The sequence below is a fragment of the Polyodon spathula genome, chromosome 9 (assembly GCF_017654505.1).
Source record: "Polyodon spathula isolate WHYD16114869_AA chromosome 9, ASM1765450v1, whole genome shotgun sequence".
In the NCBI taxonomy this organism is placed as follows: Eukaryota; Metazoa; Chordata; class Actinopteri; order Acipenseriformes; family Polyodontidae; genus Polyodon; species Polyodon spathula.
The window spans coordinates 13,765,029-13,783,982 of NC_054542.1; the positions used below are offsets into that span (position 1 = coordinate 13,765,029).

General features: G+C 41.1%; 1 protein-coding gene across 1 annotated transcript in view; it reads left to right on the top strand.

Moving 5' to 3' along the window:
• LOC121320415 (protein eva-1 homolog C-like) overlaps nucleotides 1-5,981 on the top strand; it is a 41,900-nt gene extending 35,919 nt beyond the window's left edge. The window contains exons 5-8 of the mRNA XM_041258719.1: nucleotides 544-687; nucleotides 1,244-1,321; nucleotides 3,445-3,534; nucleotides 4,150-5,981. Coding sequence (XP_041114653.1) covers nucleotides 544-687; nucleotides 1,244-1,321; nucleotides 3,445-3,534; nucleotides 4,150-4,511 — 674 coding nt within the window. The 3' untranslated portion in view covers nucleotides 4,512-5,981. The remainder of the gene's footprint in view (nucleotides 1-543; nucleotides 688-1,243; nucleotides 1,322-3,444; nucleotides 3,535-4,149) is intronic.
• Nucleotides 5,982-18,954: the final 12,973 nt, after the last annotated feature.

Genomic DNA, 18,954 nt, shown 5'->3' on the forward strand with positions numbered 1-18,954 from the left:
TGCCTGTTCAACCATCCATCTGTTTATCAGGCTTATATGTGTACATGTATCTGCAAAACCACTAATGAAGAAATTTGAAAAGAACATTCTTAGGCACAGGTTATTAAGAGTATATAGGAGGGTATATAGAGACAGCATGTCTGTCTGTCTGTAACACAAACTTATCAGTAAAGATAATGATTCAATTGTGTCGAAACTTGTATCAGAATCTGCGTTGCATGCAGGTGTATGAAGGTGTATAATGTTGTATGCAGATGTATGAAGGTGTGTGATGGTGTTTGCAGGTGTATGAAGGTGCAGGATGGTGTATGCAGGTGTATGAAGGTGTATGATGTTGTATGCAGGTGCAGGATGGTGTATGAAGGTGTATGATGTTGTATGAGGGTGCAGGATGGTGTATGAAGGTATATGATGTATGCAGGTGCAGGATGGTGTATGGTGGTGTATGGAGGTGGATGCAGGTGTAGGGACGAATAGCCTGCTTGTTTATTATGTTGCCAATGTAAGAACAGTAAAACTATTCACCTTTTGCTTTCTTTTCAGAATGTCTATTCCATGGAGCTGTGGAGTTTGTATCAAAGATGTGCTATGCCAAACAGAGATGTAATATAATGGTCAACAACCACCATTTCAAAGACCCATGCTTACCTGGAGTTAGAAAGTACCTCAGAATAATCTACAAGTGTGGTAGAAATATTTTACTTCATTATGTAAATTTAACAAAGCATCAGGGTCAGTACGGCCTATGTTTAGCCACTGAGAGAAGTGCATGCTGTGTACACTGTGAAAACAACTCACGTGTTTCACTTTTTCTTTTTTAGTCTTGGTTTGTTTTTCCTACGAAAATAACAAAAAAATATGAGCTATTACAATCTATTCCTGAAATATATTTATCATGTGTAGCAAGGTACTTGTTTGGGGCTGGTCAATGTTTGGGGTTAAACTGTTCAGAGAAGATGTGTACTGTGTAGTACAGCTGTGTATTGAGTATAAAAAAAACTGTGTTTGGGGGTGGGGGCTATTTTAATGAGCTAAACAGATCTTAATTCTGCCCTCCTTTAAATCTATGTCAATACAGTTGTTTTACTTAAAGGATAATGTATATACCCCCATATTAGCATTACTTAATTCAAATATGTAGGTAGCGCTTATCCACCACTCTTGATCATTAAAATATACCCTTAATAATACACAAGAGTGTCAAGTGATCTAACACCATCTGTTTTTCCTTTTTTGGCTGTAGTTCCAGAGACTTTACTCAAAGAAGTAGATCCAAGTTTGTCAAAGCTGATCCCTTCTCTGAAACAAAATCATGAGAATGGTAAGTTTGAACATGAACCAAATAGGTATAGAGTTAAAAACAGTGGAAGGCTACATTTATAACATTACACGCATTGTTTAAAAGTTGTTGTTTTTTTAACAGTAAAACGCGTTTAAAAGGCACTGCATATTAGGGCGCATCCAGTAAAAGCACTCCACGCGGATGTGCCCTATAGCCTGGAGATCGCAAATTTGAATCCAGGCTGTCACTGCCGACCAGTAGTTCCCTTTTTGCATACCTGTGACTGGAGCCTAATTAATCATTAATCATTTATTCGATTTACGCCTACAGCCACATTCCCACATGTTTTAACAGAGAATTTAACCCCCTCCCTGCCAACCCAGTATTCCCGACACACACCCACACACCTGTGCAGTGGTAGGGCTTTTACCCTGCCACAGAATTGGTACATCTTCATTCAGAATATACATCTAGACTCCTAATACACATTCTCATGATACTTCTACCAGCCCATTAAATAAACAACATGCACATGAGTTATCAAGGATCATTAATAGTAAAATATACACTGAATGGACAAAAAATGAGTAGCTCCCTGCACAGTGTTTGAGTGGAAACAGCGTGCCCTGTCCATAGTTGAGGGACAAGCTGATTGCGAGGGCACCCTGTTTCATACAGAGATCAGAGATCCTTCTGCATGACCATTGTTTTTGCTGAATAGTTGCACATGTCACACACCACTCTTTTCTGCATACATTTGCTCACGCTGCAGGGAATTCTGTAATTTTATAATTCTCTTTTTTGTCAACAGACAAAGTAATTGTAGCTAACAAAATAATTCCATAAATCTTACCCACATTGCACTTCCACTAGCTACGTCGGTCTCAAATGTGCAGTTTTTAAAGAAACACATTAGGGTAAAGAAAGTTCCCAGTTTGTTTGCCCTGCCTTTCCTTATTAGTGTTACTCTAGCAGTGTCTTCTGTGTCACAGAATGTTACTATCTGAAAGCATGTTGGTCAGTAAAGGAAGAATGGCATTGGTTATTGACAGGAATTAACCAGCGCATAGGTGGGGATGACTTCACCCTCCAGGAAGTCATTTACTTAACCAAGTGTAGTACCATATATCATGTTTTAAATGTTTGCTAAAACGTGTTTCTTTCAAAACTGCACACTTGAGACCTATATAATGAATGGATGCTGGTGGTGGAGAACATTTATGGAATTACTTAGTTAGCTACAATTTCTTTAAGATTAATATCAGTGTTTAAACACATACATTTTTAAGCTGTAAAAATGTCACTCTGGGAGTTGAACCACCTATGACTGCAGTGACTGCAAAAAAAACAAGCGCTGTTAAACAGGAAGTGAAATAGTCTTCCATTCCTCAGTAACAGCATCCAGATTCTTGGCATGCCATGGTCCTGGAGGTTTGGTCCTCCGATTCTATTCTAGCATTACAGTGGTATACTAGGGTCCTAATTGTTGCTGTGTGGTGGTTGCCAGGTTAAAAGGGTCTTGTCTGGCATAGGGCATTCCTAAAAAAGGTACAGTGTATATTACCACAGATTCCAACAACATTTGGATTGCTTTGTTATCAATTCCATAAAAAAAGCATTCCCAAACCTTTATGAATTCATCAGCACTGTTGGAAAGATTTCCACACAAACTAAGTATTGTAGAAAGTTGTTAGTTTTCTTTGAATGGGGCCACAGTTGTAGACCAGTGATCTTCCACTTCTTGACAAGTTTACAGAAACACATAAAAGAATTGAAGCTCCCCTGTAGGGTTGTGGATCTTGGGAATAGGATATTGTTGCCTGTTTCACGCCATGCAGACCACTTGTTCACTAAATATACTGGCATATAGTCATCTGCCCTGCAAAAGATATCAAAATGATTTTAAAGAGCAAGACTTCACACAAGTGCAATGGCACTACACTTTATCCATTTCCTGCCAAAGTTGAATGATTGGCCTGGATATTGATCTTTATTTTTTGCAATTAGTTTTTGCAATCGTGACTGCCAAGACTGGTCCATACAGTAGCCATCTTGATGAAGATATCAGTGACTATTATATTTTAAATATTTTTATAACATTTACACAAACACAATATTCTATTTTATTCTCTTTAGTGTTAATTTTTTTTTCTTTTTTTAAGGGATAATTTTGCAACCCAAAGGGTCAAGACTTCCAGACAATAACAGTATTCTTGTCAGCAACTCTCTGGCTGTGTATGCCTATATTAAAGGTAGGTTGTATTAATTATAATTTCAAAAGGTTATACAAGGGTCCTCAGAAGCTTACCTGTAAAATCACAGCTCTATGGAGCTCACCAGTTCAAACCCTTGGTTGCTCCACTGGGTTGCACAGGGAGCGCTGCACTGGCTGAGCGAAGCTTGCATTAGTTCACCACACAGAACCGCATTGCTCCCTACCTGTCAGGCAATGAGAACAAGTGGAGACTTCCAAGCTGGATTTTGTCTTCCAGTGGATGTTGCCTGGCTAAGTTTGCCAGCTGAAAGGCTACTGGCTAGACTGCGGCAATGTTAGTTATGCTTCAGTCCTCCTGGGTTGGCACGGAGGTACAGCGGTGACAAGACATTCAAATTAAGAATTTCAAATTGGGGAGAGAATGGAGATAAATACCTAATTTGGCACTAGTATAAGTAAAGTAAAAATAAATAAATTGTTCTTAGACATTTAGACATTAAGTATAAAAAAAATGAACTCCACATTTACACTACAACTTAAACATATGGCAAGATTGCATATAAAAATCTAAACATTTAAGATCAGTTAGTAAATGGTTATGAGCATAAGAGATGAAATCAACATTTTTACTTTTTATTTAATATTTCAACAGATCACCCAGAAAGGACCGCCCTTCTGTTTGTTTCTAGTGTCTGTATGGGCCTGTTCGTCACCTTGTGTGCTCTGGTGCTCCGAGTGTCCTGCAGGAAGGAGCTCCAGACTCAGTGTCGCGGGAGATTACTGCACAGCAGAGACTCTAAATGCGAAGAAGATACTAACGACACAAACGAGGATGGCTCATCAGATTCCTGCGATATGAATGGCATTTACAAAACTGCAGCCATCGATCTGGACCCAGCAGAGGAAGCCGAACTGGCAGAAAGAATAGAAAGACGGGAACAAATAATCCAAGAGATCTGGATGAACAGCTGCTTAGATGGGACAATAATCAGAAGTATAAACCAGTATTATTGAACACTGGGACTGTAAAAACTTTCGTTCTGTGTTCAAATTTATTATTATTATTATTATTTATTATTATTATTATTATTATTATTATTATAATATATTTATAATAACCCTTTAGATCCCGGGTACTTTTTGACTACCTTGCAGACTCTTCAGAATTTTTGCAGGATTGTCTATGGTATTTTGAAATTAGCATAAAACATTCTATTTATTTTATTTATTTGTAGAATGATAAACTGTTCTTTCAAGAAAAATATAGACTGGTGTAAAAAAAAAAAAAAAAAAAAAAAAAAAAAACCCTCACTGTTTTGATAAACTGTCCTTCTGTAACTCCCAAAATAGATTGCATCAAAACATGAAATGTCTGTAATATCCTTTTCCAGGTTATAGTGTACAGTAGGTCTCTCCATCTGCAGTCCTTATGATGGCATATAGAGACCCCAGTGGGTTAATATGCCGTACTCCTTCTGTGACGCTCAGATCAGAAGTATACTGGCTCCTAGTGGACAGAGGTCAACCTAACAAATAGGCAGAAATGCTTGAGAGTTCCAGAAGACAATAGCATTGGGTCGATTTGTGGTGCACTGCACGCAGACCTACGAGGAAAAGTGAAGCTTCAAACCTGACCCTAGCCAATACCATTGTTTTTCACCTTTTATGAGGACTGAATTCACAAAACAAATTACCACTAATGACCGTCATTGGTCAGTGGTCTTCACTGCCTGGGTGCCACTGCAAGTAACTGCTCTAAAGGTGCATGGCCTCCTTAACCAAGGACTGAACCCCAGCCTCCAGGTCCAAAGTCCTGCTCCATGCCAAAAAAGCAAGGCACCATTTACATAAAGGTTTTTATGAGATCTACATTCTAAACCCTAGAATATTTCCAGCAGTGTTTTGTATTCTGAGCTTGCAAACAACATTCACAGCAAGAATGTGCCTATTTATTCACAAAGGGAGATGGCAAGAAGGCTTCAACATGCTCAAAGAGGGAAGAAGCTTGCTGTAGCTGGAAGTATTGATCGAGGAAACCCAAAAAAAAAAAAAAAAAAAAATGCTACCTCAGCTAGACCTCAGTTGAGATGGGAATGAGAGTGACATCCACAGTGGATGAAATCACATACCATGTGAATAAACATAACCTTGTTTTTGACACTGCAGCTTTAAAATTACATTTCTGTCTTGTATGTTGATAACTGTTCAATGACTCTAATGAGGTTGACAGTGTATTCTTGGTCACTCTTTGCTGTGTAAGACCTGTGAGCAAAACAAAAAGTGCTAGAGTAAGGCCACCAAACACTTATACATAAGTCAAATCAAAGTAGAAAGCAGACAACTTATTTAATCTGTTTATAACCTGTTGCAGTTCAAACATTTAGAATGCTTTGTCGTTGACACTGAGTACATGACCAATGCTCTTGCTGTTATGTTTAAGTGTCATTGTCTCTTGTTATGCTACATAAAAAATATATATATAAACCATGAGTGATCATGATTATTTCTTCACGCCTGCTGCAATCATGGACACAGCGACCTTGAAGGTTAATGGTTACATTTCTATTTCTGGGAACCAGGGTTATGGCAATAACCTAACGTTCCCTTTCAAGTATGAAATGTAACCATTACCGAATGGGCCAGTATACCCAAGCTGTCGCAAGGGCAAGATTCCTCCACGACCAGAATGCTACACAGCTAAGCAGAGGCTGCCTTATGAGTTACCATTCAGAACCCAGTAACAAGTAGTGAAGGCTAAAAAAAATTAAGGAGAAAATCACATCTATGGCTGTGTTGTAAAGATCGACTGAGAAGCTGCTCTTTACACTAGTTCCAAAATCCAAGACCTAAGTCTGTAGATCTTAGTAAAGGTATGGGGAGTAGCCCACACTGCTGCATTGCAAATGTACTTGACAGATGCACCCTAGAATAAAGCCCATGAAGATGCCATGCCCCTAGAGGGAATGGGCGGTGAGCTTTCTGGAGGTTGACCAGCTTATAGGCAGTCCTGACCGTGTCTGCTATCCATTTGGACAGGCTCTGCTTAGACAGGGCTTGACCATAAGACTTCGTCCAAGCACTGGGTAGAGTGCATGGAGCTGCAGGTCAGACTGGAAAGGAGGTGGAAGGAAGCCTCCAATTCCACAGACTAGTAGAAACAACTGGGCAACCTTGACCCCCACCACTTTTACAGTTGTGCTTATTTGCTAGGTGCTGGACAAGGTTGTCCCAATGGTTTCTTGAAACTTGGCTTGTGTTTTTGATATCTCCATTTTAAATGGCTGGGCACTTTTGATAACATTTTTTCACATTTGTTTTTGTTTCAGATGTCATTTATTTTTTCACTTAATAACACATTACAGACAAAATTGTTCAACCTATGTTGAGGCAATGTATTGCCGTTTGGATAGGGTAAATGTAAATAGTAGCCTAGTCTGTTGAAAGGGTTAAGGTGTGAATCTGTAGTTTAACGATTATATAGTTGGTGTAAAAGTATGCCTAGTTAGGGTTCAAATCCTGCTTTACATAGCACAGTTCGGGAGGCTTGTATCTGGGAATCTAATTAGTCTCTAATTCCCTATTTAAGCCCTGTTCATCTGCACTCCCGCTGTCTAGTGTTTTCATTGTAGCAAACGTTCAGACGCCAACATTTCGTGCAGCTTAAATGTTTTTGTTGTAATATCTAAAATTCGTTGCCTCGCTCCTTTCACTGCAGGTCTCTTCTCTGGACAGCACTGTCAAGATATTATCAGTTATTGTCCTACCTGCTCAGGTGATTCTTCTCATCATTCAGCTTCTCTACTTGGCTGCAGGAGCTCCAGTGTTAGGCTTTCCCGCTACATCCAGTTTCCAGTCTAGCAACATCACCATTCAAAGCTCAGCTTCATTACTCAACTTTCTCAGTGTCTTCATTAGAAAGACTGGCCCTCCTCTAAACTTTCAAAGCTCTGCCGACAAAACATCGAAATTCCCTCATCAGCGATTGCCTTGCCTTAGCTCTATTTAAATCCACCACAAAGCTTTGTCTGCTGAATCTGTGTTTACTCCTCGTCTGCAATCAGGCACCCCTCCTCACTTCCCACAGAGCCACCAAAACTTACCGTTCAATCTGAAGATCCTGTCCTGGACCTCCTTCAGGTATGTTCAACGTTTTAAAGACCTATCCAGTCCATTACAAATGCTATTCAACCAGTGGCAGCTCGTGACTTTGATGGGTCTCATAACATACTCCAACTCTTCCACCGGCGCCTCACAGACCATTGTTCCCACCGCAATGCCCTCATCGAGCGTCTACGGGGAATGGCATGTTGCCATGTTGACCAGGCAGCTTCATCAGGCAATGCGAGCTTGTGGCTCCTGCTGCTGTGCTTTTGCAACATGACAGCAAGTTCAACTTGACGATTTGTGACATCTAAAGGCTTGTCTTGTAGACCTACGTTAACTTATTTATATAGGAATGACTAACTGTTCTAAAACATGTGTCCCCCCACCCCTTTCAAGGGGTGTGGTCATGAAGCCACGTGCTTATCTGCTTTCTGCAATGCACAGAATCCACCGTCACATTAACTTCCAGCCTCCATGCATCAGGCCATTCCTGCAACCTCTTCCTGTTCCCGAATTCGCACTTCATCTGCTTCCGCTCCTCCAAATGAACCAACTTCAAGGCACTTTATACACCTTTCAAAGTCATCATTTCATTCAATGTGAGCTGCCAGTCAGATACGGAAACCATGTTCTACAATTATAAATGTTTCAGTCAGTGTCCTCCTACCCCACAACAGACAAAACTCATAGGGCCCGATCTTCGATCTTCGCGCAATCCCCTCGCTAAATTTGTGCCTCGCAAAAAAATTGTGCTTTGGCACAAAATGAGAGATATTCCAAAACAGCAAAAAGCAGTTGCGAAACATTGGAATATAGCAGTTTTTTGAACAATTCGCAAATCTGTTTGTGCCTTGCAAAACCGTTTGCGCATTTGCTACCAATATATCAACTGCACACAACAGCCAAGCGAGAATGCAGAATGATGGCCAGTCACCATTAGTAATGACATTACCCCGACAAGCTGCTATCATTGGTATGTATCACAGTATGTACCGTTATGACAGCAGACGAGACCACACAATATATCGTGCACATATACATACGGACCATTCAAATACACTGGCTCCATAGCTAGGCGCCGAATTTTCAAATTAATGAACTGATAATGCCACTGTTTTATTGAATACGGACAGTATTGTACAACAAGGAAATACTATAGGTTTCCTTAAGGCCAGCTGATCCAACAAAAAAAAAGTAAAGTTTTTTTTAAAAAGGCTTTGGATAATGTCTGATTTTTTTTATTTATTTATTTTTTCTAAATGTTTTTTTTTTTTTAATATTAGTCGTGCCGTGACAAAGTCTACTGTAGTAGCGCACTCTCTGATTTGTAAATGTAAAGATGTCAGTCACCTGCAAAGTAAACATCAATGAAGCATTTTTATATACACAATACTCAGAAATACGTTATGTTATTCATACTACTCACCCATTTGAACATCATGATTAAGCCCAGTTTGTAAGGTTTTGAGTGTTGCCGGAATGGATTTTTTTCGTTATGACATTTTTTTTTCTTTAAGAATAATAATTCTAAATATTGAAAGTCCACCTAGAATACATTTGCATCTCATGTTTCTAATTACCGATGCATTACCATATGCTAATAGGACCGTAGTCAAGGAATAGAAGGAAGGCAGTGTACTGGACAGAGGTGAGTGCATGTTTCCACACTCGTCTGTTGGGCATGGGAATACGTTATAAACGTCACTATGATATGAACATTTTATACAGTGGCTTGCGAAAGTACTGACCCCCCTTGGCATTTTCCTATTTTGTTGCCTTACAACCTGGAGTTAAAATTGATTTTTTGGGGGTTTGTATCATTTGATTTATACAACATGCCTACCACTTTGAAGATGCAAACTATTTTTTATTGTGAAACAAACAAGAAATAAGACAAAAAAAACAGAAAACTTGAGCGTGCATAAGTATTCACCACCCCAAAGTCAATACTTTGTAGAGCCACCTTTTGCAGCAATTACAGCTGCAAGTCTCTTGGGGTATGTATCTATAAGCTTGACACATCTAGCCACTGGGATTTTTGTCCATTCTTCGAGGCAAAACTGCTCCAGCTCCTTCAAGTTGGATGGGTTCCGCTGATGTAAAGCAATCTTTAAGTCATACCACAGATTCTCAATTGGATTGAGGTCTGGGCTTTGACTAGGCCATTCCAAAACATTTAAATGTTTCCCCTAAAACAACTCAAGTGTTGCTTTAGCAATATACTTATGTCACTGTCCTGCTGGAAGGTGAACCTCCGTCCCAGTCTCAAATCTCTGGAAGACTAAAACAGGTTTCCCTCAAGAATTTCCCTGTATTTAGCGCCATCCATCATTCCTTCAATTCTGACCAGTTTCCCAGTCCCTGCCGATGAAAAACATCCCCACAGCATGATGCTGCCACCACCATGCTTCACTGTGGGGATGGTGTTCTCGGGGTCATGACAGGTGTTGGGATTGCGGCAGACATGGCGTTTTCCTTGATGGCCAAAAAGCTCAATTTTAGTCTCATCTGACCACAGTACCTTCTTCCACATGTTTGGGGAGTCTCCCACATGCCTTTGGTGAACACCAAACGTATTTGCTTATTTTTTTCTTTAAGCAATGACTTTTTTCTGGCCACTCTTCCGTAAAGCCCAGTTCTGTGGAGTGTACGGCTTAAAGTGGTCCTATGGACAGATACTCCAATCTCCACTGTGGAGCTTTGCAGCTCCTTTAGAGTTATCTTTGGTCTCTTTGTTGCCTCTCTGATTAATGCCCTCCTTGCCTGGTCCGTGAGTTTTGGTGGGCGGCCCTCTCTTGCCAGGTTTGTTGTGGTGCCATATTCTTTTCATTTTTTAATAATGGCTTTAATGGTGCTCCGTGGGATGTTCAAAGTTTCGGATATTTTTTTATAACCCAACCCTGATCTGTACTTCTCCACAACTTTGACCCTAACCTGTTTGGAGAGCTCCTTGGTCTTCATGGTGCCGCTTGCTTGGTGGTACCCCTTGCTTAGTAGTGTTGCAGACTCTGGGGCCTTTCAGAACAGGGATCGTGTGACACTTAGATTGCACACAGGTGGACTTTATTTAACTAATTATGTGACTTCTGAAGGTAATTGGTTGCACCAGATCTTATTTAGAGGCTTAATAGCAAAGGGGGTGAATACATATGCACGCACCTCTTTTCCGTTATTTATTTTTTAGAATTTTTTTAAACAAGTTATTTTTTTCATTTCACTTCACCAATTTGGACTATTTTGTGTATGTCCATTTCATGAAATCCAAATAAAAATCCATTTTAATTCCAGGTTGTAAGGCAACAAAATAGGAAAAATGCCAAGGGGAGTCAATACTTTCGCAAGCCACTGTATATGTTATGTAAACAAAAAAGAAAAAAGAGGCTTATTGCTTGTATGTTTTTGCTGCACATTGACTATGGTGATGGAGTATATAGGTTTGCATCAACATCAACTTTAGATAAACTGGACTCACTATATCATGCAGCATTGAGGTACAATACAAATACAAGATTTAATACTCATCATTGTATATTATACGATTTGGTAGGCTGGACTTCTTTGGCTTCACACCGGTTGAAGCACTGGTATATTCTGCTATATAAGGCTATTCAATGTAAATTATATAAATATACTTATTTAAATGAATAGCTTATCGCTTCTCATAGTAACCATAGCCTCAGATCTCATTCTTTTTTGCATCCTTTGCTTATTATACCCCATGATCCTGGAATGAGTTCTAGTCCAAACTAAAGCTGCAGACCCAGATATCTTATTGCAATTTAAGAGTAAACTGCATGATTTCATGACAGAGAGCTGTAATTGTTTTAAATAGTTGACTACTTTTGAAAGTAGAAAGTAGTACTTTTAGAAAACTGGTTTTCTCAATAAGGTGTCTAGAAGGGCTAGTATTCCGATAGTATTCTAATACTAAGTGGGTGTTCGGTAGCACGTTTTCGGAATACTGGTATCCAGAATACGGACGGATTCATTCGGAATTCCCTGTTTACATGTCATGGAATAGCTATTTGAATTTCCCACTATTCCAAATACAACTAGAATCCTGATAGAACAGGCCAACTGGAACAGGTACCTGGATAGCAATATGGGTGCAGTCAATTGCACCTACCACGCGCGGCAGGTGTGCGACCTCATAAAAACCCAGCATTATCTCCTCCCTGTTTGCTCTGGTACTGGGGAATTTAATATGTTCTTCAGCACGTCGCAGCAACGCGGTTAAGAACACGTCAAGGTGGCGAACACAGCTGACTGGGTGATCCCCACTGTATCACCTGCTACCTTCTGGAAGGTCCCGGTAGCCAGGATACACATACAGACAGACATTACCAATTGCTCAGACAAGGCATGACTGCGCAGGTGTGTTCTGGCCAGGTCATCATGCAGCATGTGCCATAGATGAGTCGAGACGATACCTGGACACGATTTGCTCATTGCTGAGTTCCTCAAATGTGTGCCGAGGCTGGTGCACCCTTTCAGCATATCTTCGCCTATGTCGGGGTTGCTGTTGCTGGGTGTGCCTTGCATCATTTACATCCACATGTCGATGGACATGCTGCATGCCACCCTCTTCTCCCATTGTTGCCTGTTTGTAGTCAGTGCTGGAATGGTAGTGTGCACGGAGTTAATGCAGTCCTTTCACAATCCTTATTCTGCGCATCACAAACCTAGTTTTGTGCTTGGCCCATACCTTCGAATATACCAGGATCAAACATATTGTCGGCCACTCCCCCCATATTGTGTGATGCATATATTTTATTTCTGCACAGCGCAGAATGGATTGTGACGCGCAAAAGGATGTTTCGAATATGGCAACTTGGCACAATTTCGGCAGAACGGCCATTTGCGACGCTCATACCCCTCTGTGTGGTGCGCAAACCTTTCGAATATCGGGCCCACAGACTGCTCCTGATCAAATTAATAGGTTTTGTAGCAGCCTCAGAATAATGCATTATTCATCCCCTCAGGTTCTGCAGAGGCCTTAGATCTACGCATTCTTCATCTCTGCCCAAAGGCAGCCCCATCTCCGACACCATCTAAAACCACCATAACTCTCAAAGCAATATCCACCGCATTCAGCAGATCTCTGCTCTCTATAGTAGGCCACCACTCACTATTACTGATCACCACTTCAGCAGATCTCTGCTCTCTACAGCAGGCCACTGCACACTGCTGACAGCATTTCATTGTTTACTTCCTCAGATCACTGCCTGTTCAGCAGATATTGCCCTCTACTGTTAATCACTCCTCACTACAGCAAATCTCAGCTCCCTCTTCAGATCTGCTCACTACTGTAGCATGCAAAAGTTGCTTTAGTTTACTGTTTAAATCTGCAACGCTTCCAATGCTCCAGCTTTCCACCAATACTTGGATTGGGGCAGCCATTTCCACAGTCAAGAGTAACGCTAATCTCGATCTAAAAAAAATATGGGGAGCTTGACTTCCTCAGCAATCTAGTCCATATGTCTGCTCATCCTCTCAAATGTTGCAGCATTAATACATGGTGAGAGACGTGGTGCGAGACTGGAAATCTGTCTTGACTATGAGTTAAGGAGTTCCACTATCAGGAGAATGACTGGAGTTGTGAAACCCAAATCTATGAATGTGAGTTCACCTTTTCCATTCCAAGCAGACATGATAGTAGCAAACCGCTGATCGATCCTGTATTAATTAACACATAGGATGGTCGGCATATCATTTCACTGCCCTCATTTCGGGATGGGGCTTAAAGGGCACTGAGCTTCCTCAGCAGTCGATTCTTATATTTATTCAGCTGCAGCTGCCACCTCAGCTCTCAGTTCCAGCACTCCCCCTGCCTCTACTTTCAGTATCTAAACTTAAGTCAGCCGGTCCTGCCTGCTTCTGCCCAGTGAACTGTCATTCGAATGGAGTCATTGACATGTGTTCTGCAATATATAAAGTCTGCAGCTCCCTATTTTTCAACAGTTCAGTCACAATGAGCAAGATAGTAGGTCTGGCAAACTTTGATAGTGACAGGAGCTCCTGTATACTGCAGAAAAACAGACCTTAATGGAGTTAGAGCCAACAGTTAATCAGAACAATCAAAGCATTTTGCCATGTTGAGTGGGTGCCCTCTTGGATGCCCTTGTTGGTCATATAACAGACTATGAACAGTGCCGTGGTGCTTTTTGGAAGGAATTCTGCATTCTAAATCTGTTAGCTAAGAACAAAACTAAACTGAACAAGGATAAAGAAGCACATGCATATAAAAGTACAACATCAAATGACAACATGAAAACTGAAGCACTGTAATTGCGGATGTATTTAAAAAAAAAAAAAAAAGGTCCTGCCTTCTCCCCCCCTTTCCAGACTCCCCAGTTTCACTAGCTGCTATCGACTGAATCCTAGTCTCAGTAACCTCCTTCAATCTTTTCAGCCTTACATGTCTGCAGCCCTCATCCCTTCTTCAAGAGCTTCCTATTCTACAACCTGGTCAGTGTCTTCAACTTTCCATGCTCAAAACCAGATTCATATTCCTTCAATCAAAATCGGATCCTGGCATCCACGCTAGGGATTCTCTTCATCTCGCCTCAGTATGTATTAAATCTAACATTTCCGGGATCCAATATCATGTCTATGCCTTCTCTCCATTCTCCCCATACCAGCAGTTCACCTGAAACACTGTGGGATTCTTAACAGCCTTCCCTATGCCTCACCCTGCCGCTGCCTATATTAACAGATATTCTACATTTGCTCATTTCTACTCTTCAGAAAGGTTGCTTCTCCCCTATGATGATCTACTTATGGAGACCATCTGCCTCTCAGCCTTCTTCGGTCCTCTCAGAAGCTCAGAATTCACTGTTTCTTCTGCTTCTGGTTTCCCTGTATTCATTTCTGTGACCTTTCTTCTATTACAGACGCCTTCATCATTCAGTTATGTATCTGCAAGATGGATTCATTTCAGCATGGTCAGTTCATTCAGCCATCAAGTATCAAGACCCCTATCCCCTTTCTTTTCAACAGCAAGGTGTCTCACCAGCGAGACAGCGTTGCAACAAATGTTGGAAAGTGGCCGGAGCATTACGCAATACAAATGGCATCCTTTCGAATTTGTAAAGGCCAAATGGTGTGGTAAATGCTGTCTTCTCCCAGTCTTTTGGATCCATGCTTACCTGCTAGCAATCGCTTGCTAAATCCAAAGTGGAGAACCACTCTGCTTTATTCAGACTGGTCATGGTCTATTCAATCCAGGGCAGAGGAAAGGCATCGTTATGGGGGACAGCATTTAGTTTTCTGTAGTCAACACAAAAACGCCAGATACCATCTTTCTTCTTCACCAGTACAATGGGGGCAGCCCACGGTCTGCTGCTCTCTCAAATAACCTGTGTGCCTAGCATCTTCTTTAGCAAGGCTTTAACTTCTCCATACAATGTAGGTGGTATGGGGGTGGTATCTTTCTCTAATTGGAGCTGCATCACCAGTAGGGATCTGGTGTTGTCTTATATCTGTTCTATCCACCTCTTTCTCACTGATGGCAACACATTGCTCCACTTTAATAGAAGGGTCTCCAATCGCTGTTGCTGGTCCTCAGTAAAATCAGTTCAGCTCTGGATTCTTCGGAGAGGTTGGAGCTTGAATGGGTTTCTGTTGACACAAATTCACTTCAATTATACCAGGTTCTTTCTCTACCAATTGTAGGCCTTCCCCATCTTCCACATCCTCATCATCAACAAAATAAACTTCAGCCAGTTTCTGATATCGATGCATTCGGAGGTACCGGGTGCTCAGATTCTCCCATGGCGAGCCACCGCAATGGTTTTTGCGACCTCTATGGTGGCATCTCCTGGAGCTGGCTTGACTAAACAGCAGTAAGGCTTCCCTTCTATTCTGTTGGGCACTCTTCCCCAGATTACCTTCTCACAATGGGCTGGAATCTCAATGAGGGCCTGATAGGCAGTCTTCCCAGCGACAGCGAGTGGAAGCGACAGCAAGTGGGAGAAGTACAGCGTGGAAAAGTACAGAGCAGTTTCGAAGCAGAAAGGAGAAATTGCATCTTGAATTGCTTTAATCAGAAAACAGAGGACATTGGGGAAACACAGCAGCAGCCGCGTGTGTTTTTCTGATAACAAACAAGCTGAAACTCGGAGCAGCTGATTCAAATTCAGCGCCGTTTTGAGACACGGGCGAGGGGAGGAGCCGACAGCACAGCAGAACAACGCAGTTAAACGAGGCAGTCTTCCCAGCGACAGCGAGTGGGAGAAGTACAGGCGTGGAAAAGTACAGAGCAGTTTAGAAGCAGTTTGAAAGCAGGTTGACAGCTGCAGAAGAAACTAAACTTCAAAAAAAAAAAAAACCCTCAACATGGTCTTCAAGCCAGTAATCTGTGACACCTGCTTGATGTGGGAAATCCGAGAAAACCCAGCGGAGCTAAACCAAGTGTGCGTAAAGTGCCGCGCGATCCAGGATTTGCATAAACTAGTAAGCATGCTAGAAATGGAGCTGGAAGAAGTGAGACAGCAACAAGATCTTGAGGAACTGGCACACCCACAATTCATGGAAGTCTGCATCACCCCTAACAGACTGAAAGCCACCAGGGAGATAGAAGGTCAGAACAGCTGGGTTCAGGTAGGCAGAAGCAGGGAAAAAAAGAAACTTCGTCAAACACAACCACCAGAAATCAAAACAACCAACAGATTTGAGTCACTTCAGAATTGTGATGAGCAGAACCAACAACAAGAGAATGAAAGGAACAACATCCAGGACCCTATTGACAGTGGTGACCAGACAGCAAAAAGAAGGGAGGTCATGATTGTTGGGGACTCCATATTGAGAAACACAGCAAGTTCAGTTCGCAGTTTGGACCCCCTTACTACAACAGTGTGCTGCCTTCCGGGAGCCTCGGTCAAGCACATCACTGAGAACGTGGACAGGCTCCTGGAACGAACAGGAGACGACCCGGTAGTAGTCGTCCACATCGGTACAAACAACATTGGAAGAGACAGACCAAAATCCCTGCAAAACAAATTCAGAGAGCTAGGAAGGAAATTAAAAGAGAAAACCAAAACTGTGGTATTTTCTGGTATACTACCCGCACCTTGCAAAGGACCATATGGACAGCTGGAAATAATAAATCAAAACCAATGGTTGAAGACGTGGTGCACACGGGAAGGCTTCACCTATCTTGATCATTGGACCACATTCTACAACGAGGACTATCTGTATAGACGGGATGGACTGCATTTAAATAACAAGGGAACTAGTCTACTTGGAGAAAAGATCCTCGAGCAGGTTCGGAAGCATTTAAACTAGAAAGGAAGGGGGGAGAAATCAACAAAAAAAACAGAAGGGAGACCGCATCAAAACAAGAACAACAACTCAGGTAAGACAACCATTAAATGTGTTTATCTAAATGCTAGAAGTATCAGAAACAAAATTCTAGAACTTGAAGCTACTGCACTAACAGGTAACTATGATGTGATAGGTGTTACAGAAACGTGGTTATCTGAGAGTGATGGGGACGAATATAATATTTGTGGGTATACACTGTATAGGAAAGACAGGCAGGACAGAAGAGGAGGAGGGGTAGCGCTATACATAAGAAACAGTCTTGAAGCCCAGGTGTTAAACCTGGACAAAGAAAATAAAACCGAATCAATATGGGTCAGAATAACAGACAAAAATTCAAAAGGCATAATAATAGGAGCATGCTATAGACCGCCAGATTCAGACGGTGAGCACAATAATCTGTTATACAATGACATTAGAAATGTGTGTAGCAAAGGAGAAGCCATACTAATGGGGGATTTCAACTTCCCCCAAATAAAATGGGAAAACCCGGTGGGTAGCGCGAAGGACGAAATAGAAATGGTGGAAATGACAAATGACTGCTTCCTAACACAATTTGTGAAGGCACCCACTAGAGGGGAGGCATGCCTTGATTTAGTCTTTTCAAATAACGAAGATAGAATAACTAAAACAGAGGTCAGAGAACCACTGGCAAACTCAGACCACAACATGGTCTCATTTGAAGTGTTTTTTAAATCCTCAAAAGTAAAGACTAAAGCTAAGGTTTACAATTTTAGAAAAGCAAACTATGAAGGCATGAAACAGAGACTAACAGAAGTAGATTGGAGTAAAATAGAGAAAACACCCACAGAAGAAGGATGGTTGTTCTTCAAAAACGTAGTACTAGAGGCGCAAAACAATTATATCCCTAAAGTAGACAAATCTAAATGTAAAACTAAATTGCCAAAATGGTTTAATAGATCAATTAAAAAAAATATTCAGCGAAAAAAGGCACTTTACAGAGCATTAAAAAAGGACCAAAAAGAAAGTACGCAGAAAGAGTACACAGAACTGCAAATGCAAGTCAAAAAGGAAGTTAGAAAGGCCAAGAGAGAAATAGAAATGAACATTGCTAAGGGAGCTAAAACCAATTCCAAAATGTTTTTCCAATATTACAACAGCAAGAGAACATTCAAAGAGGAGATTAAATGTTTAAGAGATACAAATGGCAAAATCGTAGAGGAAGAAAAAAAAATAGCAAATATGTTAAATGATTACTTTTCACAAGTTTTTACAAAGGAAGATACTGACAACATGCCCCACATGTCATCCAGTTCCTATCCAGTTTTAAATAACTTTAGCATAACTGAGGCAGAAGTGTTAAAGGGACTAGGAGCTCTTAAAATAAACAAATCCCCTGGGCCGGATGAGATCCTCCCAGTAGTACTCAAAGAAATGAAAGAAGTAATTTACAAACCGCTAACCAAGATCATGCAGCAGTCTCTTGACACAGGGGTGGTACCGACAGACTGGAAAATTGCAAACGTAATACCGATCCACAAAAAGGGAAACAAAAACTGAACCAGGTAACTACAGACCAGTAAGCCTGACTTCTATTATATGCAAACTTATGGAAACTATAATAAGATCCAAAATGGAAAATTACCTATATGGTAACAGGGTACTGGGAGACAGTCAACATGGTTTTAGGAAAGGGAGATCGTGCCTAACTAACTTGCTTGATTTTTTTGAGGATGCAACATCGATAATGGATAATTGCAAAGCATATGACATGGTTTATTTAGATTTCCAGAAAGCTTTTGACAAAGTCCCGCACAAAAGATTAATTCTCAAACTGAACGCAGTTGGGATTCAAGGAAACACATGTACATGGATTAGGGAGTGGTTAACATGTAGAAAACAGAAAGTACTGATTAGAGGAAAAACCTCAGAATGGAGTGTGGTAACCAGCGGTGTACCACAGGGATCAGTATTAGGTCCTCTGCTATTCCTAATCTACATTAATGATTTAGATTCTGGTATAGTAAGCAAACTTGTTAAATTTGCAGACGACACAAAAGTAGGAGGAGTG